Source organism: Bos indicus x Bos taurus, chromosome X, assembly GCF_003369695.1.
Source record: "Bos indicus x Bos taurus breed Angus x Brahman F1 hybrid chromosome X, Bos_hybrid_MaternalHap_v2.0, whole genome shotgun sequence".
Lineage (NCBI taxonomy): Eukaryota > Metazoa > Chordata > Mammalia > Artiodactyla > Bovidae > Bos > Bos indicus x Bos taurus.
This window is the reverse complement of record NC_040105.1, coordinates 49,403,475-49,429,927: the sequence shown is the minus strand read 5'-3', so window position 1 is coordinate 49,429,927 and position 26,453 is coordinate 49,403,475. Positions and strand designations below refer to the sequence as shown.

Here is a 26,453-nt window from a genome sequence, read left to right as displayed (position 1 = left end):
TCACCAGGCCCCTCCTCCATAAGATGTATTTTGGGAAAATCTCAGAACCAGACGATTCATCCCGGGCCATAAAACGATTGACTTGAATCTTGTAGAAAGGCAGATACAAATAGTTTCATTTACATAGATTAGGGGAACAATATCTGAGTATAACATAATGGTTTGTCAAGTAGGTTCTGAGCCATTAGGCAAAACCGACTTGAAGACAGAGTCTAGGGTAAATGAATAGTACATTAACATAGCTTAAGACAAACATTTCCATAAGAAAAATGCATTGGTTAACTCAAGGTTTGAGAATAGTTAACTTCAGGTGAGACCAGGTGTCATTATGGCAACACAGTATTTTAAAAGAAAACTTATTTTAAATTTGTATAGAGAAGGAAAAAAATATAGCTAGTTTGTTTCCTCCTGCAACTTAAGAGAGATAAAAATGTCTGACACTTGCAGCCTATTTCCTCCATTTGGAGACCCCTGTCCTTCCTGCCTGTTACCCTCTCAAGACCAAACCCCTAGACTACTGGTGAAACAATTCTCAACAGCCATGAACTCCCAAAGAGATTTACACACTTACATAGGGAAAAGAAGAGGGAAGAAGGAGAAAAGGCGGGGGGGGGGGGGGGGCGGAGGTAAAGGATAAGAGGTGTTTAAAGAGAGAAGAGCAATCAAGCCAATAATCAAACCCTTAAGTGAAAATCAACACTAAAATTTAGACTATCAAAGATACAAAATTAAAATCAAAACATCAAAAAATAAAAATAAAAAACAAAGAATTAGATAAAATCAGATACAAACCATGAAAAACAAAAATCAAAATCATGGAATTTATTTTTAAAATAAGGTTTTTTAAATTAATAATTTTTAATTGAAGGATAATTACAGAATTTTCTTGTTTTCAGTCAAACCTCAACATGAATCAGCCCTAAGTGTACGTATATCCCCTCCCTTTTGAACATTCCTCCCATCTCCCTCATCCCACCCCTCTAAGTTGATATAGAACCCCTGTTTGAGTTTCCTGAGCCATACAGCAAATTCCCATTGGCTCTCTACTTTACATATAGTAATGTAAGTTTCCATGTTACTCTTTCCATACATCTCACACTCTCGTCCCCTCTCCCTATATCCATAAGTCTATTGTCTATGTCTGTTTCTCCACTGATGCCCTGTAAATAAATTCTTCATTACCATTTTTCTAGATTCCATATATATGCATTAGAATACAATATTTGTCTTTCTCTTTCTGACTTGTTTCACTCTGTATAATAGGTTCTAGCTTCATCTACCTCATTAGAACTGACTCAAATGCATTCCTTTTTATGGCTGAGTAATTTTCCACTGTGTATATGTACCACAACTTCTTTATCCATTCATCTGTCAATGGACATCTAGGTTGCTTCCATGTTCTATTATTCTTCCATATGCTATTGTAAATAGTGCTGCAATGAACAATTGGATACATGTGTCTTTTTCAATTTTGGTTTCCTCAGGGCATATGCCCAGGAGTGGGATTTCTGGGTCATATGGTGGTTTTATTCCTAGTTTTTTAAGGAATCTCCATACTGTCTTCCATAGTGGTTGCATCAATTTACATTCCCACCAAAAGTGCAGGAGCATTCCCTTTTCTCCACACCCTCTCTAGCATTTATTGTTTGTAGAACTTTTGATGATGGTCATTCTGACTGGTGTGAGGTGATAACTCATTATAGTTTTGATTTGCATTTCTCTAATAATGAGGATGTGAACATCTTTTCATGTGTTTGTTAGCCATCTGTATGTCTTCTCTGGAAAAAAAAAATATGGAACGCTTCATGAATTTGCATGTCATCCTTGCACAGGGCCATGGTAATCTTCTCTGTACTGTTCCAATTTTACTATATGTGCTGGTGAAGCGAGCACTAGGGTGTTGTTGTTGTTTTTTTTTTTTTTTCTTTTTAAAGAAAAAGTAGGATATAAAAATAAAAATTAAAGGAGTAGAAATAATCCATATTTAGACAATATGAGATTTTAAAAAGGAAAAAAAAAAAAGAGGGGGAAATATATAGAATGGTAGTGAGAAGGATATCCAAGTGATTCATCTGTTTTTTTGCTCCAGTTGATCTGCTTACTTAGAAATTACTCCAATATATCTAGAAAGGTCTCTGGACCTGTTGTGGGTAGTGTGGGGTCAGCTCAGACTTATATCTTCCCTTGCTCCAGCTTGTACTTATTTTCAAATTCTACAGTTCCACCTAAAGCACAGGCTAATTGCAAGAATTTAAATCATTGCACTTTCCACTTCTGGGGAGATTTCCCCTTCTTTTCTTTGCTTACACAGCTCCTGGCATTCCACTTTGGTTTGGGGACTGCCTCTGCTTGTAAGTCTCTCCAGTGTCTGTTCTCCACCCAGACACGGGAGGTAAAGTAATGGTTTATTAGGGCTGACTTGCTCCATTGTGCTGGGAAGAGGGAGAGGTACAGCAGATGGCACTGGGGTGTGTGGGGAGTGCTTGCTATGGCTGGTCCCTGTGGAAGATCACCACACTCTGAGGTGGGTTGTGCATGTCTCCAGGTGAGGTGATCCTGGGCTGTGAGACCCTTGGCCATTAAATGGCCAAGGAAAAGCCATTCAGGCTGAGGAATGGCTTAAGCCATTCACGCTCCCAGGAAGATGTGCATAGTGACCTATGGCTGCTTATAGCTTGGTGGTAGTTGTAATCTCTGAAGTTGTTACCATAGCGGCCCCTTTCCTTTTGCCTCTGGCCCTCCACCTGCTTCTCTGGCCCTGGGGCTGTAGACTGCAGCTGGCTCACCCTTTTTTGGTTTTCTCTAGGGTATGGTCTTTTGTTTTGTGAATGTATGGAATTAGAGCATGGCATCAGAGCCCTTCCACGCATTTTCTTTGGTCTGCCTCTGCAGTGTCACATTAGCCCCCTCACAGTATCTTCACAGCAGTCAACCTTGGTCCCCTCCCTGCGGACTGACCTCCAAGGCCTAAGCCTCCACACCCAGCTGCCACTCATTGTGGGCAGACACTATAATGTGAGCCGCTTCTCTGCTGGAAAGTGCCACTAAGCACAATCTCTGTGGTGAATCATCTGTTTTACCTTTGCAACACCTGTCTCACTGCACTGTCCTCTGAGGTTCCAAAGATCCCCTCTGACCCAGCCTGTGAGGGAGTTTACTAGTATGCAAAATCTTTTCTTCCTTCATGACTCCCTTCCTGGGGCACAAGTCCCAGTCCCAAACTCCTTTGTCTCCCTTTTCATCTTTATCTTTTGGCCTACCTCATTCCAAGGAGATTGGTTTGCTTTCTAGAAGTCCGGGGTCCTCTGCCAGCATTCAGAAGATGTTCTGTTGGAATTGTTCCACATGCAAATAATGTTTTAATATATTTGGGGCATAGAAGGTGGTCCCCCTGTCCTATTCCTCCGCCATCTTGAAGGCCTCCCTCTTTTATTTTTTATTTTTTGATGATGGTAATACAGTGAGACAGGAAGCTGGATTTTAAAGTCTGTAACAAGCTAGGTATAAAAAAAATTAGATATCTGTATACCTAGACAGCTTAAATGTAATGTGGGCAATCCAAACTCTGGAAGTATAAACACTTTAAACAGCTGTAACTTAACTTTGGGCTTCCCAGGTGGAGCTAGTGGTAAAAAACCCACCTGCCAATGCAAGAGACATAAGAGATGAGGGTTTGATCCCTGGGTTTGGAAGATCCCCTAGAGGAGGGCATAGCAACCCACTTCAGTATTCATGCCTGGAGAATCCCATGGACAAAGACTGGTGAGCTACAGTCCATAAGGTCACAAAGAGTCAGACACAACTAAGGTGACTTAGCACACACAAGCATGCACATAACCTGGCTCTAAAGCAAAATCCAGGTATTTGATATTGTGTTGTAACCTCAAATTCATTTCTAAAATATAACCTATCATCACCCCTAGACTATTACCCTATGGCTCATTCAAGACTTCTTTTCACTTACCTGGTCCTGCAATTTACCATCATCATAATCTTGGTGAAGTTATTTAAACTCTGCACTTGAGTTTTCTCATATATTCGTTGAGGATAATAGAAGAAACTACCTCATAGGGTTGCAGTAAGGAATAAATGTGTTAATTTTGTAAAGCATTTAGAAGAATGCATGACAGTGTAGTAAGCAATGGGGAAGCATAGTTGTTGAGGTTCCCATATTTCATGTTCAAAATGCTCACTTCAACTCTGTTCTCTGCCTCAGTTTCCTTGTCTACTTGGTTGCCAAAGGCTATTGGGGTTCTTTTCCTCTTTTTATATGGCTCACTTCCTTTCTTTTTATTCTAATTGCCACCACCTAAATTTAGTCCATCAGATCAGATCAGTCACTCAGTCGTGTCCGACTCTTTGCGACCCCATGAATCGCAGCACGCCAGGCCTCCTTGTCCATCACCAACTCCTGGAGTTCACCCGGACTCACGTCCATCGAGTCAGTGATGCCATCCAGCCATCTCATCCTCTGTCGTCCCCTTCTCCTCCTGCCCTCAATCCCTCCAAGCATCAGAGTCTTTTCCAATGAGTCAACTCTTCGCATGAGGTGGCCAAAGTACTGGAGTTTCAGCTTTAGCATCATTCCTTCCAAAGAAATCCCAGGGCTGATCTCCTTCAGAATGGACTGGTTGGATCTCCTTGCAGTCCTAGGGACTCTCAAGAGTCTTCAACACCACAGTTCAAAAGCATCAATTCTTCTGTGCTCAGCTTTCTTCACAGTCCAACTCTCACATCCATACATGACCAAAGGAAAAACCATAACCTTGACTAGACGAACCTTTGTTGGCAAAGTAATGTCTCTGCTTTTCAATATGTTATCTAGGTTGGTCATAACTTTCCTTCCAAGGAGTAAGCGTCTTTTAATTTCATGGCTGCAATCACCATCTGTAGTGATTTTGGAGCCCAGAAAAATAAAGTCTGACACTGTTTCCACTGTTTCCCCATCTATTTCCCATGAAGTGATGGGACTGGATTCCATGATCTTCGTTTTCTGAATGTTGAGCTTTAAGCCAACTTTTTTGCTCTCCACTTTCACTTTCATCAAGAGGCTTTTAAGTTCCTCTTCACTTTCTTCCATAAGGGTGGTGTCATCTGCATGTCTGAGGTTATTGATATTTCTCGCGGCAATCTTTATTCCAGTTTGTGTTTCTTCCAGTCCAGCATTTCTCATGATGTACTCTGCATATAAGTTAAATAAACAGGGTGACAATATACAGCCTTGACGAACTCCTGGTACAACCAATTAGCCTACAGACTGAATATAGCCTATACATTTGTTGTGTTTCATCTAAATTGATAAAAGTTTGCTTTGAAAATGCATTTTAAATTAGTAATGCATTCCACATTGCTCAAAATGTGAAATATACAAAGTGATATACAATGAAGAGTCTCCCCCCAGTCTTGTCCCCTAGTTGCCTCAGGCAACTAAAGTTATGTTTATTCTAAATTCTTTCACAGACATTTTATGCATATCAAACAATTAGTATTTTTTCTCCCCCTTCCCATTATAGTAACATACTCTGCATATTGTTTTGTTCTTTGGTTTGTCTCCTTAAAAATATACTTTGGGGACCTTTATACACATACACACATATATGTAAAGAAATAACTCATTCTCTTGTATGACTGCAGAGTTTTTACTATATGGATGAGCCACAATTTAAACAGTTTTCTACTGAGTGACAGTTAAGATATTTCCAAACTTTTGCAGTGTTGTTTGTAGTAACAATAAAAAAAAGTTTGTAAGTATATGTATTAATCTTCTAGGGCTTCCATATCAAAACAATGTACAGACTGTATGGTTTAAACAACAGAAATTTATTTTCTTGTAGTTCTGAAGGTTGGAAGTCCAAAATCAGTATACCAACATGATTGGGTTCTGTTGAGGGCCCTCTTCGTGGCTTGCAGATGGCTGCCTTCTCCCTGCTCATATGACCTCTTGTTTGTGCTCCTGGAGAAAGAGAGTGAGCTCCCTGATGTCTGTTCTTATAAGGATACTAATCTCATTGGATGAAGCCTTTACCCTTATGACCTCATTTAACCTTAATTACTTCCATAAAATCCTTATCCCCAGATACAGTCACACTGGGGGATGGGAGTTCAACATATGAATTTGTGGAGGCACACAATTCAGTCTGTAGAAGTATGTAAGTTTGCCTGGACTCACACTCTTAAAAAATGATTGATTGCCAACATTTTCATATTTTACTTAAAACTCTAGAATTCCACCTTCTCTTAAATAATCAGAAGATACTGAACCAGTGTTCCTTTATGTCAACAGTTGCCTAGAGTTGGTAAACTTCTTTCTCCTTTCCTTTTTAGACAGGACATGTATTCTCAGGCCATGATAGTCTACATCTGGCCCAGGTGATCTTAAACTATCTGACGCTTCTAGGTTGAGTTTGTGACACCTATGTAAGGTCTAACCACAATACACATAAAATAATCCAATAGCTTCTAGTTCTAACTTGAATTTTTTACCTCCCTTATTCTGTAGACTAAGGTCAGAATATCTTCCCTAAAGCACATTTTAAAAAATTATGTCCCTCCCTTTTGCTCCATGATCATTTACTGGGGGTCTACATAGTTCCAGGCATTATGCTAGAAGCTGGAGTTAGAGTAGTGAACCCTTGCCTTCAGAGAGTATATAATCTAGTCTTCCTCTCATCTGATTTCCCTTTATGTCACTTATTGACTGATCTTATCTCCTCAGGGTGACCTCACCACAGACCATTACTTTGGAATTTTTTCTGACTGTTTATTGTCAGCTATGTCCTCTACTAATTGATCTTCCTATTCTCAAATTGTAATTAAGCATTTTCAGCATCTATTATCTTGTAATGGTAGGTTGTTATTGTTTTATGCATAGTTATATCTCACTATGTAGACTTAAGACCTCAGGTCTCGACAGGATCCTATAAGATGAGAAATCATGTCCTGTATAAAGGGAGAAGCCATTTATCACCTACAGCTAATTTTTCTCTTGTGCCAATGTAGATTCCATGTTGTAAGATCTCTCAACCTTTGTGGAAAAGCAGGAAATGGAATTTTTAAATTTATTTTTAATTGGAAGATAATTGCTTTACAATATTGTGTTGGTTTCTGCCATACATCAACATGAATCAGCCATAAGTATACATATGTCGACCTCCTTCTTCAACCTGCCTCCCACCTCCCACCCCATCCCACCCCTCTAATTGTCACAGAGCAATGGTTTTGATCTCATACAGCAAATTCCCACTGGCTATCTATTTTACAAATGATAATGTATATGTTTCAATGCTACTGTCTCAATTAGTCCAACCATCTCCTTCCTCCACTGTGTCTACAAGTCTGTTCTCTATGTCTGCATCTCTGTTGTTGCAATGCAAATAGGTTCATCTTTCTAGATCTAGAAAGCACCATCTTTCTAAATTCCATATATGTGTTAATATATGATATGTGTTTTTCTCTTTCTGACTTACTTCACCAGGTGTAATAGGCTCTAGGTTCATCCACTTCACTAGAACTCACTCAAATGTGTTACTTTTATGGCTGTGTAATATTCCATTGTATATACATATGTACCACAGCTTCTTTATCTGTTCATCTGTTGATGGGCATCAAAGTTGCCTCCATGTCCTAGCTGTTGTAAATAATGCTGCAATGAACACTGAAGTACATGTGTATTTTTCAGTCATGGTTTTCTCAGGTTATATGCCCAGTAGTAGGATTTTTGGGGGCATATGGTAGTTCTATTCCTAGTTTTTTTTTTTTTTTTTTTAAGAAATCTCCATATTGTTCTCTATAGTGGCTGCATCAACTTGTATTCCCATCAACAGTGCAAGAAGGTTCCCTTTTCTCCATACCCTCTCCAGCATTTATTGTTTGTAGATTCTTTTTATGATGGCCATTCTGACTGGTTTGAGATGACACCTCTTTGTAGTTTTGATTTGCATTTCTTTAATAATGAATGATATTGAGCATCATTTCATGTGTTTATTAGCCATCTGTATGTCTTCTTTGGAGAAATGTCTGTTTAGATCTTCTGCCCACTTTCTGAAGTTTGTTGAATTCTTTGTGTTTCTGGTATTGATCAGTATGACCTGCTTTTGGAGATTAATCCTCTGTCAGTTCTTTCATATGCTATTATTTTTTTCCCATTCTGAGGGTTGTTTTTTCCCCTTATTTATAGTTTCCTTTGCTGTGCAAAAGCTTTTAAGTTTAATTAGGTCCCACGTACTTATTTTTTTTTTTTATATTTCCATTACTCTAGGAGATGAATCATAGAGGATCTTGCTGTGATTTATGTCAAAGAGGGTTCTGCCTATGTTTTCCTCTAGGAGTTTAAGTTTCTTCCCTTACATTTAAGTCCATTTATTCCATTTTGAGTCTCTTTCCCTACACTGTTAGGAAGTGCTTTAATTTCATCTTTTACATGTGCAGTTTTCCCAGTACCACTTATTCAAGAGACTGTCTTCTCCATGGTATATTCTTGTCTCCCTTATCAAAAATAAGGTACCCATAGGTGATGTGGGTTTATCTCTGGGCTTTATGTCTTGTCCTTTGGTCTGTATTTCTGTTTTTGTGCCAGTACCATACTTTCTTGATGACTGTAGCTTTGTAATATAGTCTTAAATCAGGAAGGTTGATTCCTCCAGCTCTGTTCTTCTCAAGATTGCTATGACTAATTGGGTCTTTTGTGTTTCCATACAGAGTATAAATTTTTTTCTTGTAGTTCTGTGAAAACTACCATTGGTAGTTTGATAAGGATTGCATTAAATCTGTGGATTGCTTTGGATAGTAGAATCATTTTCATAGTATTGACTCTTCCAATTCAGGAGCATGGTATCTCTCTCCATCTGTTAATGTCGTCTTTGATTTCTTTTATCAGTGTCTTATAGTTTTCTGTATACAGTTCTTTTGTCTCCTTAGGTAAGTTTATCCTTATATATTTTACTCTTTTAATTACAATGGTAAATGAAATTGATTCCTTAATTTCTCTTTCTGAGTTTTCATTGTTAGTGTATAGGAATGCAAGTGATTTTTGTGTATTGATTTTGTATCCTGTGACTTTGCTAAATTCATGGATCAGCTCTGTTTAATTTTCTGATAGTATCTTTAGGGTTTTCTCTGTAAGGAAATAGAATTATTAAAAAAAAAAAAAAAAAGAAATTTGCTTTTAAAAGAGAATGTAAAAAAAAAGAATATACATATATGTATAACTAAGTCACTTTGTTGTACAACTAACTAAACACTGTAAATCAACTATATTTCAATAAAAAATTAAAAGTAAAGAGATGAGAGGAAGAAATATTATCAGGTATTTTGATTTTAATTTTTAACATTGCTGTAAGAACCAAGGCAGCATCTGCAATGGACTGCCAATTTTCTCTATCTGACCTATACTGCAAAACACTTGAGGGTAGAGATTCAATAAAGACCAGGTGGAAGCTTGGTACTATCTGCTCACCCCTTCTCTCTATGTATATGTATGTATATATGTACATATGTAAATACATATGTACATAGATACATATCATATGTATACACACATATGTACATATGTAATATACATGTGTATATATGTGTTTATATTATATATAAATTATTGTATTGTATATTTAATATATATATGCACAGTTTTTACTATAGTGTTGACTATTTATGTCTATAAAGTTATCTATAAAGACTTGCCTATCATTAGTAAAATCCTCAAGTCACCTGTAATCTCCAGTAATAAAACAGTAGTTCTGCTTTCTCCTAATACCTAACATGTGCCTTTGAATGCAGTCATCAGGACAGCCTTCCTTACCCTTCTTTTTTGCCAAATGTACTGATCCAGATTTATTAACTGAGCTCCATTTTTTTTTTCTTTTTTAAAAATTGACCATTTGTTTCTCTAGAATTTGTTTCATTTCTCTTCCATTTCACTTCCCTTGAAATGCAAACTCAAAAACAAGGTACAATATCCTCAGAAAGGTCTTCACAATGCTGAACAGATATTTAATTTTTAATTAGTTGGAGCTGTTTACTCTAGCTCTTTTTTTTTTCTTTCACTGCTGTCAATGATGTAGTTGCTTCATTTTCAATTAAAATAAGAATTTATAATAAAAACGTATTCATTTTCTTATTTTAAAGACTAGTTCTGATAAATATGTACAATGTAGCTCCTCCAGCTTTTTGTTTGTTTTTTGTAGCTAGATCCTAGAATCAATATGTAGCCTTGAAAATAACAATAATGATTAATGTTATTGATAACTTTATTTATACGACCTCCATAGGTACTGAAAATTGAGATGTCCCAGGACTCTTATGGTCTAGTGGTTTTCCTTACTTTCTTCAATTTAAGTCTGAATTTGGCAATAAGGAGTTCATGGTCTGAGCCATAGTCAGCTCCTGGTCTTGTTTTTGTTGGCTGTATAGAGCTTCTCCATCTTTGGCTGCAAAGTATATAATCAATCTGATTTCAATGTTGACCATCTGGTGATGTCCCTGTGTAGAGTCTTCTCTTGTGTTGTTGGAAGAGGGTGTTTGGTATGACCAGTGCATTTTCTTGGGAAAACTCTATTAGTCTTTGCCCTGTTTCATTCTGTATTCCAAGGCCAAATTTGCCTGTTACTCCAGGTGTTTCTTGGCTTCCTACTTTTGCATTCCAGTCCCGTATAATGCAAAGGACATCTTTTTTGGGTGTTAGTTCTAAAAGGTCTTGTAGGTCTTCATAGAATTGTTCAACTTCAGTTTCTTCAGCATTACTGGTTGGGGCATAGACTTGGATTACTGTGATATTGAATGGATTGCCTTGGAAACGAACAGAGATCATTCTGTCGTTTTTGAGATTGCATCCAAGTACTGCATTTCAAACTCTTTTGTTGACCATGATGGCTACTCCATTTCTTCTGAGGGATTCCTGACTGCAGTAGTACATATAATGGTCATCTGAGTTAAATTCACCCATTCCAGTCCATTTTAGTTTGCTGATTCCTAGAATGTCGATGTTCCCTCTTGCCATCTCTTGTTTGACCACTTCCAATTTGCCTTGATTCATGGACCTGACATTCCAGGTTCCTATGCAATATTGCTCTTTACTGCATTGGACCTTGCTTCCATCACCAGTCACATCTACAACTGGGTATTGTTTTTGTTTTGGCTGCATCCCTTCATTCTTTCTGGAGTTATTTCTCCACTGATCTCCAGTAGCATATTGGACACCTACTGACCTGGGGAGTTCCTCTTTCAGTATTCTATCATTTTGCCTTTTCATATTGTTCATGGGGTTCTCAAGGCAAGAATACTGAAGTGGTTTGCCATTCCCTTCTCCAGTGGACCACAGTCCATCAGACTTAGATTGAAAAAAGTAGGGAAAACCACTAGACCATTCAGGTATGACCTGAATCAAATCCCTTATGATTATACAGTGGAAGTGAGAAATAGATTTAAGGGACTAGATCTAATAGATAGAGTGCCTGATGAACTATGGACTGAGGTTCGTGACATTGTACAGGAGACAGAGATCAAGACCATCCCCATGGAAAAGAAATGCAAAAAAAGCAAAATGCCTGTCTGGGGAGGCCTTACAAATAGCTGTGAAAAGAAGAGAAGTGAAAAGCAAAGGAGAAACGGAAAGATATAAGCATCTGAATGCAGAGTTCCAAAGAATAGCAAGGAGAGATAAGAAAGCCTTCCTCAGTGATCAGTGCAAAGAAATAGAGGAAAACAATAGAATGGGAAAGACTAGAGATCTCGTCAAGAAAATTAGAGATACCAAGGGAGCATTTGATGCAAAGATGGGCTCGATAAAGGACAGAAATGGTATGGACCTAACAGAAGCAGAAGATATTAAGAAGAGGTGGCAAGAATACACAGAACAACTGTACAAAAAAGACCTTCATGACCCAGATAATCACGATGGTGTGTTCACTGACCTAGAGCCAGACATCCTGGAATGTGAAGTCAAGTGCACCTTAGAAAGCATCACTACGAACAAAGCTAGTGGAGTTGATGGAATTACAGTTGAGCTATTTCAAATCCTGAAAGATGATGCTGTGAAAGTGCTGCACTCAATATGCCAGCAAATTTGGAAAACTCAGCAGTGGCCACAGGACTAGAAAAGATCCGTTTTTATTCTAATCCCAAAGAAAGGCAATGCCAAAGAATTCTCAAACTACCACACAATTGCACTCATCTCACACACTAGTAATATAATGCTCAAAATTCTCCAAGCCAGGCTTCAGCAATACGTGAACCGTGAACTTCCAGTTGTTCAAGCTGGTTTTAGAAAAGGCAGAGAAACCAGAGACCAAATTGCCAACATCCACTGGATCATGGAAAAAGCAAGAGAGTTCCAGAAAAACGTCTATTTCTGCTTTATTGACTATGCCAAAGCCTTTGACTGTGTGGATCACAATAAACTGTGGAAAATTCTGAAAGAGGTAGAAATACCAGACCACCTGACCTGCCTCTTGAGAAATTTGTATGCATATCAGGAAGCAACAGTTAGAAGTGGGCATGGAACAACAGCCTGGTTTCAAATAGGAAAAGGAATACGTAAAGGCTGTATATTGTCACCCTGTTTATTTAACTTATATGCAGAGTACATCATGAGAAACGCTGGGCTGGAAGAAGCACAAGCTGGAATCAAGATTGCCGTGAGAAATATCAATAACCTCAGCTATGCAGATGACACCACCCTTATGGCAGAAAGTGAAGAGGAACTAAAAAGCCTCTTGATGAAAGTGAAAGAGGAGAGTGAAAAAGTTGGCTTAAAGTCCAACATTCAGAAAATGAAGATCATGGCATCCGGTCCCATCACTTCATGGGAAATATATGGGGAAACTGTGGAAACAGTGTCAGACTTTATTTTTTTGGGCTCCAAAATCACTGCAGATGGTGATTGCAGCCATGAAATTAAAAGACACTTGCTCCTTGGAAAGAAAGTTATGACCAACCTAGATAACATATTGAAAAGCAGAGACATTACTTTGCCAACAAAGGTCCGTGTAGTCAAGGCTATGGTTTGTCCAGTGGTCATGTATGGATGTGAGAGTTGGACTGTGAAGAAAGCTGAGCGCCGAAGAATTGATGCTTTTGAACTGTGGTGTTGGAGAAGACTCTTGAGAGTCCCTAGGACTGCAAGGTCCAACCAGTCCATTCTGAAGGAGATCAGCCCTGGGATTTCTTTGGAAGGAATGATGCTAAAGCTGAAACTCCAGTACTTTGGCCACCTCATGTGAAGAGTTGACTCATTGGAAAAGACTCTGATGCTGGGAGGGATTGGGGGCAAGAGGACAAGGGGACGACAGAGGATGAGAGGGCTGGATGGCATCACTGACTCGATGGACGTGAGTCTGAGTGACCTCCGGGAATTGGTGATGGACAGGGAGGCCTGGCGTGCTGCGATTCATGGGGTCGCAAAGAGTCGAACACGACTGAGCAACTGAACTGAACTGAAATGAACTGAACTGAGGACTCTTATGACTTCCTTGGTGGCTCAGATGGTAAAGCGTCTACCTACAATGTGGGAGACCCGAGTTCGATCCCTGGGTTGGGAAGATCCCCTGGAGAAGGAAATGGCAACCCATTCCAGTACTCTTTCCTGGAAAATCCCATGGATGTAGGGGCCTGGTAGGCTGCAATCCATAGGGTCGCAAAGAGTTGGACATAACTGAGCGACTTCACTTTACTTCTTCAGGACTCTTATAGGATTACTTGCCTTGGTGCTCATGAGTCAGGTAGCTCAGACAGTGAGTGGAGAAGCCGTTCAAAAGATAAATTGGCTGCCCTGAAGCACTTGTAACAAGCATGGGCAAAGACTACTGTGTTGTTTTATATTCGTTTTGGTTGCTGCAGTGGCACCATGTTTCATTTATTGGAGGAGACTGTTGCACGAAACAGTAGTATAAAGTAATAAAGTGGATTGCATGAGATTTTATATGATTTTGCAGATCCCTTTTTCTAAATCAATTCTTCAGTGCCAAGCTGGAGCTCTGTATTCCTTAAGGTTTTGTCAGATGATTAACATCACAGTCACTAAGAATCATTTAATACTCGTTTCAAATGTTCAATAGTAGAGCATACTGATAACATATAAAAACATCTCCATTATTATTATTTCCAACATCATCAAACTATTTCAAAGTGTAAGATAGTCGCAATTACTTTAAGGGAAGAAAAGAGCATTGGTATCAGACATCATCCCTAGATTCAAATCCAAGTCATTTACCAGCTCTGTAACCTTGGGAATATTAATTTCTCTGAGTCTGTATTTCTTCATGTACATAATGGAATCAGCAGTACTTACCTCACAGAGATTGTGAAGATTAAATATGTCCCTTTGGATATACTGTAGAATTGAATTGATATATCTGGTATTTTCCTAAAAGTAGCCACTGAGGTGGGGAAGTGAGTTGGGGATACAGATGAAACAAGATTTTCCATGACTGAAAATCAGTGAGGCTGAGAATAGGTGGGAATAGGCACAGGGAATTCATCTTTACTTTTGTATGCATTTGAATGATATCAATTTAACAGATTAAACAGAAACTTGGAAAACTATAGGTCAAACTTTCATCTATGTCCTCTGCCATATATCATAGTGTTATAACTGGAGGAGACCTGAAAAGGGCTAAGTAATTTACTCAAAATGACACTCCTAGATAACAATGGAATATAACATAGGTCTTCAGCTCCTAAGTAAAAGATTTTCCCATCGTTCTTGCTGACTTCTTTAACTATAGCACTTTTTAACATAAGTTCTATCAATTTCTTGCATGTAAGATTTTTTAAAATAAATTTACCTATTTGAAGGAGAATGAGGGGACTAATTTGAGAAATCTGAGGTTAATTCATACAATCCTTTTAAATCTACTCTTGCATTTGATCCTTGCAATGATCCTATGAGGTTCACAATGAGTTATTTCCACTTTCTACGTTAAGTGATGGGACATGTCCAAAGTTATTCAACAATTTGGTAATTGAACTAGAACTAAAACTCGGCTGTGGAGATCATTGAACCTCAAATCCACTTTCATTGCTAGTTTTAAACATTTGTAATAATTCCCTTTAACTTTGCAGAATCAAGAATCTTAATTTCTATCACATTCTAGGGTGATTTTTCTTTCATGCATATTTGGGTTTTCTGTGAAAAAGAAAATGGAGCTTAATATCAGCCTCTGGGGGGAATGAAAGTGGCCGAAAGCACTGAACACCTTGCAGGTGATTTTGTTAGAACATAAACTCACGTGAGAATACAAAAATCGTAAAATTAGGTATTGTTATTGTGAGTGGCTTAGATCTTTAAAGTGTGACTGTACATATTGTACATAAGTGAAGTTGCTCAGTCGTGTCCAACTCTTTGCGACCCCATGGATGGTAGCCTGCCAGGCTTCTCTGTTCATGGGATTTTCCAGGCATGAATACTGGAGTGGGTTGTTATTTCCTTCTTCAGGGATTCGTCCCAACCCAGGGGTCAAACCCGGGTCTCCTGCACTGCGGGTAGACTCTTTACCATCTGAGCCACCAGAGAAACATACTTTTGTGTAATTTTGTTTTGGATTTTCTGACAAAGGTATTCTTAAAATCTTATATGTAAATTTTGCATTTACATCTTATAAGAATTTTTATATGTGTTGTCACAATGAACTTCATGACAACCCTTTGAGGGATAGGGTTAAGTTGATGCATCTCTATTTTGCAGATGAAAAAACTGAGGTATTGGAAAAGTCAAATGGCTTGCTCAACTCCTTTCTTGTGTTTCTTATCACCTTATCTTTTAATTACCTCACAGTAGTTCACTCTTTCAAGCTTAGCTGATTATTATAGTAATGATACAATATTGAACTTCATTTTTTCGCATTATATATGCAGCCTTCACTTTCCTCATGGTAATATGTTCTTTCCTCTTAAATTCATGTTTTGTGTTTTAGCATTTCAGTTGTCCCTAGCTTCTTTAATCACATTAAGGAAAGCTGAGAAAAGAAGCTATAGGCTGGAGCCACTTCTGAATACCTTCTCTGGTGGTGATTCCTATAATTTGGATTATGTATCTCAGACACCCTCTAGATTTTGTGTATGTTGAGACTCTTGAATAGAAAAATCATAGTGAGCTACCTGCTGAGATGTCACAAGAGGAGGTTCTTTGATTCTGAGTTTTCCAATGTTTCTATGGTGATAGGTGTGACCCTTTTGGGAAGAAATCAGAGAAGTGGAGGATCTTTCAGTTTCCTTTTATTAACTATTTTTTTTTTCTAGCAACCATTTACCCTCAAATATATAATCTTCAAGTAGATACTGGGAGATCTCAATGGCACCCAGTTCAAGGAGCATTACAGCTCTAGAGTGCTGAGACTCAAATCTCAGTTCTACCATTACTAGCTGGAAGATTTGAGGATAAGCTTCTTCATCTTTCTGTGTCTCAGTTTCCTCATTTGAAAAATGGAGAAATAATGTACCCACTCTTAGAATTATGAGGATTAAATAAACTAATTCTTTTAGCAGCACTGTACCTAGCACATAGTAAGTACTCAGTGACTGTTGGCAATTACTGTTCTTTTATCACCATTTTGTTGTTAATGTCATGCTCAGAGTAGCTTCAATCTTGAAGATTTTCCCAGAGGACTATTGTAAAACTTTCTATTCCCCTGGAAGATATACAATTAAACTGTCTGAAAATATATGTGTATCTAGTTGGCCTATAGTTACCTTTTTCTAACATAAGAGACATAAGAAATGCTTTTTAAATTACCTATAATCTCAAAACACTAAAACATTGATTTTTCATTTTTCAAGCAGTTCCAGAATTTCTTATATGTCAGAGGCTGAAAGTGAGTGTTATCTGCTCAAGATCTTCTGAAATGATTGATTTGTTGTCCTTAGAGTTGTTTTTCTTTTAGCAGAAACTTTTTTAGAAAGAAGATACTCACCAGATTTGGGGTACTAGAAAGTAGTGAGGGAGTACTATAAGTACTGTAATTTGAGTTAGAGGATAAGAGTTCTGGTTCTGACTCCATCAATTTTAAACTCTATGACCTTGGGCCTCCAAATTAATTTCCTATGAAATGGGAATGATACATGAAAGCTCTCTATTTCCCTACTGTAAAGTTATATAGATGCACATGAGGGATTATTATTTGTATTGCAAAATGCTCTATCTCGTTAAGATACAAAGTAACTTCATAGGTCAGTGTCAAGATCCCCAATTCTTTGCTTTCTTTTGTAGTTGTAGACTCTAGTGGCTCTGCTTTGCTTCCCTCCTTAAAGATTTAACCTCTTACTTCATCCATAGACACTTTTTCCTCCTCAATTCTGGCCAAAGAGTGGGGTGTGTTTTTACTTGTCAGTTACCTGCTCCTGATGCTAAGAAAGATTGAAGGCAAAAGAAGAGAGTGGCAGAGGATGAGATGGTTAGAGGATGAGATGGTTAGAGGATGAGATGGTTAGTTAGCATCTCTGACTCAATGGACATGAATTTGAGCAAACTGCAGGAGATAGTAAAAGAAAGGGAAGCCTGATGTGCTGCAGTCCATGGGGTTGCAAAGAGTCGGACACAACTTAGTGACTGAACAATAAACAACAATACCTGCTCCTGTCCTTTGAAGGCACTGTTCATGTTCATAAAACAAGCAGATCACTGTGGAATACAGTGGGTAGCAAAATAAACTTGGAATATGACAAAAGTAGTATAATCTTATGAAATTTCTATGGTCATAGTCCCGGAAGCATGGTTTGTGATGTTTTGTATATATGAGACATTGACCTGCTATGGATGGGACTCAATCTTCCTCCCTCTCTCCTTTTTTTTCCTCCAGTATTCCCTTCCTTAAGAGAAGAACCCAGAGGGATGGGATGGGGAGGGAGGTGGGAGGGGGGTTCAGCATGGGGAACACATGTACACCCGTGGTGGATTCATGTCAATGTATGACAAAACCAATACAATATTGTAAAGTAATTAGCCTCCAATAAATAAATATAAATAAATAAATTTTTTAAAAGGAGAAGAACCAGAAAATCCAGCTTCTAGAATGTTTCTTTCTTTCTTTCTTTTTTTTTTGGCCATGCCACTCAGCATTCAGGATCTTAGTTCCCCCTTAAGGGGATCAGGGATGGAACAGGTACCCCCACTCTCCCCCCACCCTCCAACACCCATGTAGTGGAAGCACTGAGTCTTAACCACAGGGCTGCCAGGGAAATCCAAGAAAGTCTAGCTTCTAGACAAAAAGGTTTGAAGAGCCAATTCAAGCAGAATAATGGTTATTATCTTAAGTAGGTAATTTGCATTTCTGAAGCCCTCCTGCCCATATGGTTCACATCTCAATAACATCTCAATACCAACCCCCCTTTGGGTATTTCCTGACCAATTCTTAAACAATTTCTAAGGAGCATCTTAGTCACAGACACTTTGAAGTGTGGCACCAACTCTAGAGAAAAGCAAAAAGTTTATAAAGCCCTTGAAAAAAACCTGAGTTTTCTTTAAGACTGTTCTGTACACCCTAATTTCCTTCTGTTTTAGATTTGGTCTGGCTATATGTTAAAGAAAACTTTTTTTTTTTTTTTTTTTTTAGAGAGAGAAGCATATATACCTTCCTAATAGCTTTCCGTTTACTCACTCTTCCCAACATTTAGAATGTTGCCCAGGGTTTTCTAGTGGCTATTCCAATTGGCTGTTCTTTGAGTGAGAGGACACTAACCAGAAATGGCTGAAACATTCCTAACTATCAGCTATACCCTTTGTGCCATTTGACTAAAATATTTGTGATATAGATAGGACAAAAATAATATTTTTTAGACTCCTTGATGATTGCCATTCATTTCAGGTCAGTTCAGTCGCTCAGTCATGTCCAACTTTTTGCGACCCCATGAACCACAGGACGCCAGGACTCCCTGTCCATCACCAACTCCCGGAGTTCACCCAAATCCATGTCCATCGAGTTGGTCATGCCATCGAACCATCTCATCCTCTATCATCCCCTTCTCCTCCTAACCTCAATCTTTCCCAGCATCAGGGTCTTTTCAAATGAGTCAACTCTTCACATCAGGTGGCCAAAGTATTGGAGTTTCAGCTTCAACATCAGTTCTACCAATGAACACCCAGGACTGATTTCCTTTAGAGTGGACTGGTTGGATCTCCTTGCAGCCCAAGGGACTCTCAAGAGTCTTCTCCAACACCACAGTTCAAAAGCATCAATTCTTCAGCGCTCAGCCTTCTTCACAGTCCAACTCTCACATCCATACATGACCACTGGAAAAACCATAGCCCTGACTAGACGGACCTTTGTTGGCAAAGCAATATCTCTGCTTTTGAATATGTTATCTAGGTTGGTCATAACTTTCCTTCCAAGGAGTAAGCGTCTTTTAATTTCATGGCTCAATCACCATCTGCAGTGATTTTGGAGCCCCCCAAATAAAGTCAAACACTGTTTCCACTGTTTCCCCATCTATTTTCCATGAAGTGATGGGACCAGATGCCATGATCTTCGTTTTCTGAATGTTGAGCTTTAAGCCAACTTTTTCACTCTCCACTTTCACTTTCATCAAGAAGCTCTTTAGTTCTTCTTCACTTTCTGCTATAAGGGTGGTGTCATCTGCATATCTGAGGTTATTGATATTTCTCCCAGCATTCTTGATTCCAGCTTGTGTGTACTCCAATTCAGCCTTTCTCATGATGTACTCTGCATTTAAGTTAAATAAGCAGGGTGACAATATACAGCCTTGATGTACTCCTTTTCCTATTTGGAACCAGTCTGTTGTTCCATGTCCAGTTCTAACTGTTGCTTCCTGACCTGCATACAGGTTTCTCAAGAGGCAGGTCAGGTGGTCTGGTATTCCCATCTCTTCCAGAATTTTCCACAGTTTATTGTGATCCACACAGTCAAAGGCTTTGGCATAGTCAATAAAGCAGAAAAAGATGTTTTTCTGGAACTCTCTTGCTTTTTCGATGATCCAGCAGATGCTGGCAATTTGATCTCTGGTTCCTCTGCCTTTTCTAAAACCAGCTTGAACACCTGGAAGTTCACAGTTCACATATTGCTGAAGCCTGGCTTGGAGAATTTTGAGCATTACTTCACTAGCATGTGAGATGAGTGCAATTGTGTGGTAGTTTGAGCATTCTTTGGCATTGCCTTTCTTTGGGATTGGAATGAAAACTGACCTTTTCCAGTCCTGTGGCCACTGCTGAGTTTTCCAAATTTGCTGGCATATTGAGTGCAGCACTTTCACAGCATCATCTTTCAGGATTTGAAACAGCTCAACTGGAATTCCATCACCTCCACTATCTTTGTTTGTAGTGATCCTTCCTAAGGCCCACTTGACTTCACATTCCAGGATGTCTGGCCCTAGGTGAGTGATCACACCATCCTCATTATCTGGGTGCTGATCATCTTTTTTGTACAATTCTTCTGAGTGTTCTTGGCAGCTCTTCTTAATATCTTCTACTTCTGTTAGGTCCCTACCATTTCTGTCCTTTATTGAGCCCATCTTTGCATTATAGTATTATTGCCATTAAATAACCTTTCTTATCTCCTGACCATTCACTGGCCATTAGCACACTGTATAGAGAAGTACTCTGCTAAAAGAAAGGGATACAGAGAAGAACAAGATGAAGTATCTATTGTGGGGCTCACTTTATGGTAAGGGAAACAGACAATGCCTTTGTGCCAGGTACTGTTTTAAACTTTTGAACACATATTAAATTGATAAATCCTATGAGCTGGTACTATTATTATCCTTATTTTATAGTTGAGGAAACTGACAAACAGTGATGGAAAAAATTGCCTGAAGTCTTAATGTTATAAAGTTGCAGAACCAGGATATTAACCTAGGCAATATGATGTATGGACAAGAATGGGAAGTGACTTGGAGATGATAAGTTAGGTTTAAGACATATTGTACATTTTAGTGCATCTGATAAACAGTTGGCTGGAAATGGAGAGAGAAGAGTCAAAGGTGACCGTCAATCACTGACACAGAATGGATTGATAGTAGTGGTAAACAATTTAGATTGTAAATATAGGAGGTGGAGAAGGTTTGTAAGCACACTGAGTATAAACAACTTGTCTGATGCCTAGGAGATATTCTTCTGGTCCCGAGAGAAAGATTCTTATCCTTAATAATAATAATGGTAGTGGTGATAACAATAGCTAATTATATTGAGAACTTTTTTATACGCTAAGAGCTATTTTAAGTGTGTTTACCTGTACTAATCCATTGAATCCTCACATTAACCCTATAGATGTGACATTTCCTCTACCTCTTGTCAGATAAAGGAAGTGAGGTTCACAGGTGTTAAATAGCTTATCAAAGTCACTTTGCTTCCTCAACCCTGTTGTTTCATAATCCATAGGAATTGAGGAAGAGCAGATAAGAGAGGCCTCTTGAAATTCTCTTGGCTAGAATTAACAAACCTTAGTCGAGGGATGGATGAATGGAGAAAATGAAAGTGAAGTTGCTCGGTTGTGTCCAACTCTTTGCGACCCCATGGACTGTAGCCTACCGGGCTTCTCCGTCCATGGGATTTTCCAAGCAAAAATACTGGAGTGGGTTGCCATTTCCTTCTCCAGAAGATCTTCCCGACCCAGGGATTAAACCCGGGTCTCCTGCATTGTAGTCAGACGCTTTACCATCTGCGCCACCAGGAAAGTCCTGGATGAATGGAGAGGAAGTACCAAATTATCTCCCCTCTCTCCTACATATTTTTCTGGCAACAACCAAACAAGCTCTCCTGGCTTTCATTATGGCCCACCTGTACAGTATGAAAATTATCTGACCAGACATTCTTTTTCTACAATTGCACCTCCTTTCCCCCTCCTTCTTAAAATCAGAAATGGCTGCCCTCTCTGACCCCTTATACTTCACAGTTAATTACACCTCAAACATCTCTTATACTTTAACCCCTTTAATTTTCTTTTATTCTTTTCCACTTCTTATAATGAGAAGACACACTTCATTCTCCTTTTCTGTCACTCATCAAAAACTTTTAAAAATGTATTGAAGACTATCATGTACCAAACACTACTCTAAGCCTTTTAAATACATTACTGAAGAAAACATCAAAGGTGAAAATCTCTGCTTTCAAAAAATTTACAATTTAATGGAAATTAGAGTTGAGTTTTCTGCATCTGACTTCTGAAGTACTTATTCATTACTAGATTTCTTTCTCCATTAACCCTAACCCCTACCCCTAAAGAGGCTTCATAGAAGCCTTAGGGCTCAGCAGAGAACGATTTAAAATCTTTTAATTTTACATGGGAAAGTTGAGGCTTAGAAAGAAAAATGCCTTGACAAAGATTATAGGATATAATTCCTGGGCATCTAGCTCCCAGTTCAGTGCTCTCTTCTATACTTGCTGACTCTCCATGTCTGGTTGACCCAGATCTAAAACTGATAACAAGGTGCCTAGTGTAAACTCTGAAAGTGTTAGTCCCTCAGTTGTTTCCCACTCTTTGTGACCCCATGGACTGTAGCCTGCCAAACTTCTCTATCCACAGAATTCTCCAGATAAGAATACTGGCGTGAGTAGCCGTTCCCTTCTCCAGGGGATCTTCCTGACCCAGGGATTGAACCTGGGTCTTCTGCATTGCAGGAAGATTCTTCACTATCTGAGCCATCAGGGAAGCCCAGAATAACCTCTGACACATAGTAGTTATGCATAAATATTTTGTAAGTGCTGAATGTATACAAGAACAGCTCTACTCATATATATGGATCAAAGAAAAGAAAATGTGTTTTGAGAGAAAATTGGAGATATTTATTCTCTAAACTCTTTGATAATGACCCAGAAATGTTCCTCATAATCTCAGTAGAAGATTCATTGTGTATTATTGCCTATCTAATTATCTAATTAAGACTATTTTCTTTAATTCCTAACAGTCAATAAACAAAGGAATTATTTATAAGTTTATCTTTTACTCTTTTGTGTTTCTGTATTATAATTTGTATCCTCGCTGACTGTTCATTTAACTACATTAGGTCTTAAGCAGCTATTGTGACCCGTAAAATGAACATTTCTGTGAGTAAATGTAGTTGACATCCAAAACAATTAACTGTTTTATAGACTATCTTTTGAAATGCAACCAGGTCATAAATGAAACTAATTGTAATCGACTTGGTGAAACTTAGTGTGATCTGAAATCTGACCATTTAAGTCAAAAGCAAGCTATGACTTCATCTTTCTTGCCCTATATTTTCACCTCTAGTGACCTCTGCTGCTGCTGCTGCTAAGTCACTTCAGTCGTGTCCGACTCTGTGCGACCCCATAGATGGTAGCTCACCAGGCTCCCCCGTCCCTGGGATTCTCCAGGCAAGAACACTGGAGTGGGTTGCCATTTCCTTCTCCAATGCATGAAAGTGAAAAGTGAAAATGAAGTCGCTCAGTGGTGTCCAACTCTAGTAATCCCATGGACTGCAGCCTACCAGGCTCCTCCATCCATGGGATTTTCTAGGCAAAAGTACTGGAGTGGGGTGCCATTGCCTTCTCCGCTAGTGAGATTAGAATGTAGCTAAATGAAAGGAAATCTGGTTGATGAGGTGCTGGTAGGTACTAGTGATGGAAATGATTATGATAGTATAGGGCAGCTGAATGAAGCCACCTAGTGTTTACTTTCATTAAGAGGAAAAAGGAAACACTTGGCGGCTTCATTCAGCTACTCTACAACATCACAATCATTTCTTTAATTTGGGATTTCTGGTTTTCTTTAACAGTAATCTTTTGGTATTCTGATTACCTGCTCTGTGTTGCAAAACTCCTATATATCCTATCTACCCCCCTTACTTCCTCAGAGCAGTTCTCTCAGGGTTTACTCAAGATGCTGCCTGCCAGGCTTAAAGTCCTAAAAAGTCCTGCCAAATAATACATAACTCAACTTTTAGGTTGTGAATTTTTTTTAGTTGAATATATATCTGAATCACTGTGCTGTACACCTGCAACTAATATGACATTGTACATCAACTATACTTTGATTTTTTTAAAAAGAAAAAATTATCTAAAAGAGAAATAGAAAATTGTTTATATTAACCACTCTTGGCTTGCATGTTTAAGAGAAGTAGAAAGATAAAATGCTTATTTAGAGAGATTTGGCATTGATGTGTAAGCAAGTTTATTAGAGTAAATATCCATACAGGAGGGTGGAACTCTTCTGTATGGAGTGAGAATTAGGCCAGAAAGGGGAGAATTCAGGAAACTATGTAGCTATAAGGATATTCCTATGAAGGTAGTGCTAGTTGGACACGTTGAAAGAAACAAATTCATATGCATAGAAGACGTGAGGGAAAGAGGCAGCTAATACTGCTGGGGACCAGTCAGGGCTATCTTGGTGAGCAGAATATGCAAATTAGAATGTTGTCAAAATTCTGACTTCTTAGTATCTAGTAAGTCCTGAAAAATTATATTTCTAGAATACAATCATGTGTAACCAAGAGTTAGTGGCATACTGTATCCATACAGTGGGTTAGATTTTATTTTTAAATTGTCTTTCCCTTGGTTCTTTTCCAGATATGGATCAACTCATAAACAACTGGGAGGTCCAACTTAATTCAGAAGGTGGCTCAATGCATATGTTCAAACAGGTCGGTTATCAAGAAAGTGAATATTCATATTGAGCCATAATAGTGTTCAGTACATGGTAATCATAAAGCTGAAGCTCATTTTTCTTTCTAACAACATGTTGGGGACTGAGAGGAGTGAAAGAAGGGAGGTTTCCAGAAAATACTTGGATGCCTAAGTTTCTGGTTCAAATAGGGAGTAAATCTGGCATAAAAGAAGTATATCCTTTGGGATCAAGGCTATATGGACAAGATTAGACACTTGGTAGAAGACAGAAATCATTTATCTAGCACTGTTCCATATTTCAAGCACTCGGAAGACTAAATTCAATGTCTTATTTTATCTTTGCAATAACTCTTTTGGATAGTGCATTAGTATTCTACAGATAGACAGAAACACCAGAATATGTATTTTTCAATTTCTCTCTATCCTTGTATCTACAAATATACATAAAATTTGTATCTATCTATATCTATTTACTCCATATGTCTGTAGATACAAATAATATATATGTATGTGTATCTTTACACCTAAAATAAAATTACATCTCTATCTATATAGCTATCCAAATATACATATCTTTATCTACCTATCTATAGAGAAATAATTTTTGTGTGTACTTCTTTATTTATTTATTTTTCAATTGGAGGAAAATCGCTTTAGAGTGTTGTGTTGGTTTCTGCCACACCACAATGCAAATCAGCTGTAATTATCCATATATCCCCTCCCTCTTGAACCTCCTTCCCCTCTCCTCACCCCATCACTCTAGGTCATCACAGAGCACCAGACTGGGCTTCCTGTGTTATATAGCAGCTTCTCACTGCTATCTATTTTGCACATGCTAGTACATATATGTTGATGCTGCTTTCTCCATTCATCCCATTCGCTCCCTCCCTTACTGTGTCAATTCTATTCTCTACATCTATGTCTCCATTCCTTCCCTGCAAACAGGTTCATCGATATGATTTTTATAGATTCTGTATATATGTATTAATATACAATATTTGTTTTCCTCTTTTTGACTTACTTCATTCTGTATAAAAGGCTCTAGGTTCATCTACCTCACTGGAACTGACTCAAATTCGTTCTTTTTGTGGCTGAGTAATAGTCCATTGTATATATGTACCACATCTTTATCCATTCATCTGTCAATGGACATCTAGGATGCTTCCATGTTCTAGCTATTGTAAATAGTGCTGCAATGAACACTGGGGTACACATTTCTTAGAATTGTGGTTGTCTTGGGGTATATTCCACAGTAGTGGGATTGCTGGGTCATATTGTAGATTTGTTCCTAGCTTTTTAAGGAATCTATAGAGAAAGAGTTTTTAAAATTTTATTTTATTGAAGTATAGTTGATTTACAATGTTGTGTTAATTTCTACTGTACAACAAAATGATTCAGTTATACATATGTGTATATATATAGTATTCCATATTATTTTCCATTATAGTTTATCACAGGATATTGAATAGCATTTCCTGTGCTATACAATAAGACTTTGCTGTTTATCCATTATATATATATATATATAATATTTTGCATCTGCTAATCCCAAACTCCTAATCCATCCCTCCCCCACCCCTCCCCTCCCCTACCCCCATTAGCAACCACAAGTCTGTTCTCTATGTCTCAGATGTACGCCTAGGAGTGGGATTACAGGACCATATGGCTTATATTCTAGGCAGCCAAAGACGAAGAAGCTCTATACAGTCAGCAAAAAACAAGACCAGGAGCTGACTGTGGCTCAGATCATGAACTCCTTATTGCCAAATTCAGACTTAAATTGAAGAAAGTGGGGAAAATCACTAGACCATTCAGGTATGATCTAAATCAAATCTCTTATGATTATACAGTGGAAGTGAGAAATAGATTTAAGGGACTAGATCAGATAGACAGAGTGCCTGATGAACTATGGACAGAGGTTTTTGACATTGTA

General features: G+C 38.3%; 1 protein-coding gene and 1 non-coding gene across 2 annotated transcripts in view; one reads left to right on the top strand and one right to left on the bottom strand.

Moving 5' to 3' along the window:
- KLF8 (Kruppel like factor 8) overlaps positions 1 to 26,453 on the top strand; it is a 347,022-nt gene that overhangs the window by 190,721 nt on the left and 129,848 nt on the right. The window contains 1 exon segment of the mRNA XM_027534127.1: positions 24,464 to 24,537. Coding sequence (XP_027389928.1) covers positions 24,466 to 24,537 — 72 coding nt within the window. The 5' untranslated portion in view covers positions 24,464 to 24,465.
- On the bottom strand, positions 1,788 to 1,893 carry LOC113888342. The gene has a single exon (XR_003509969.1). It is a non-coding gene; the product is annotated as a U6 spliceosomal RNA (small nuclear RNA).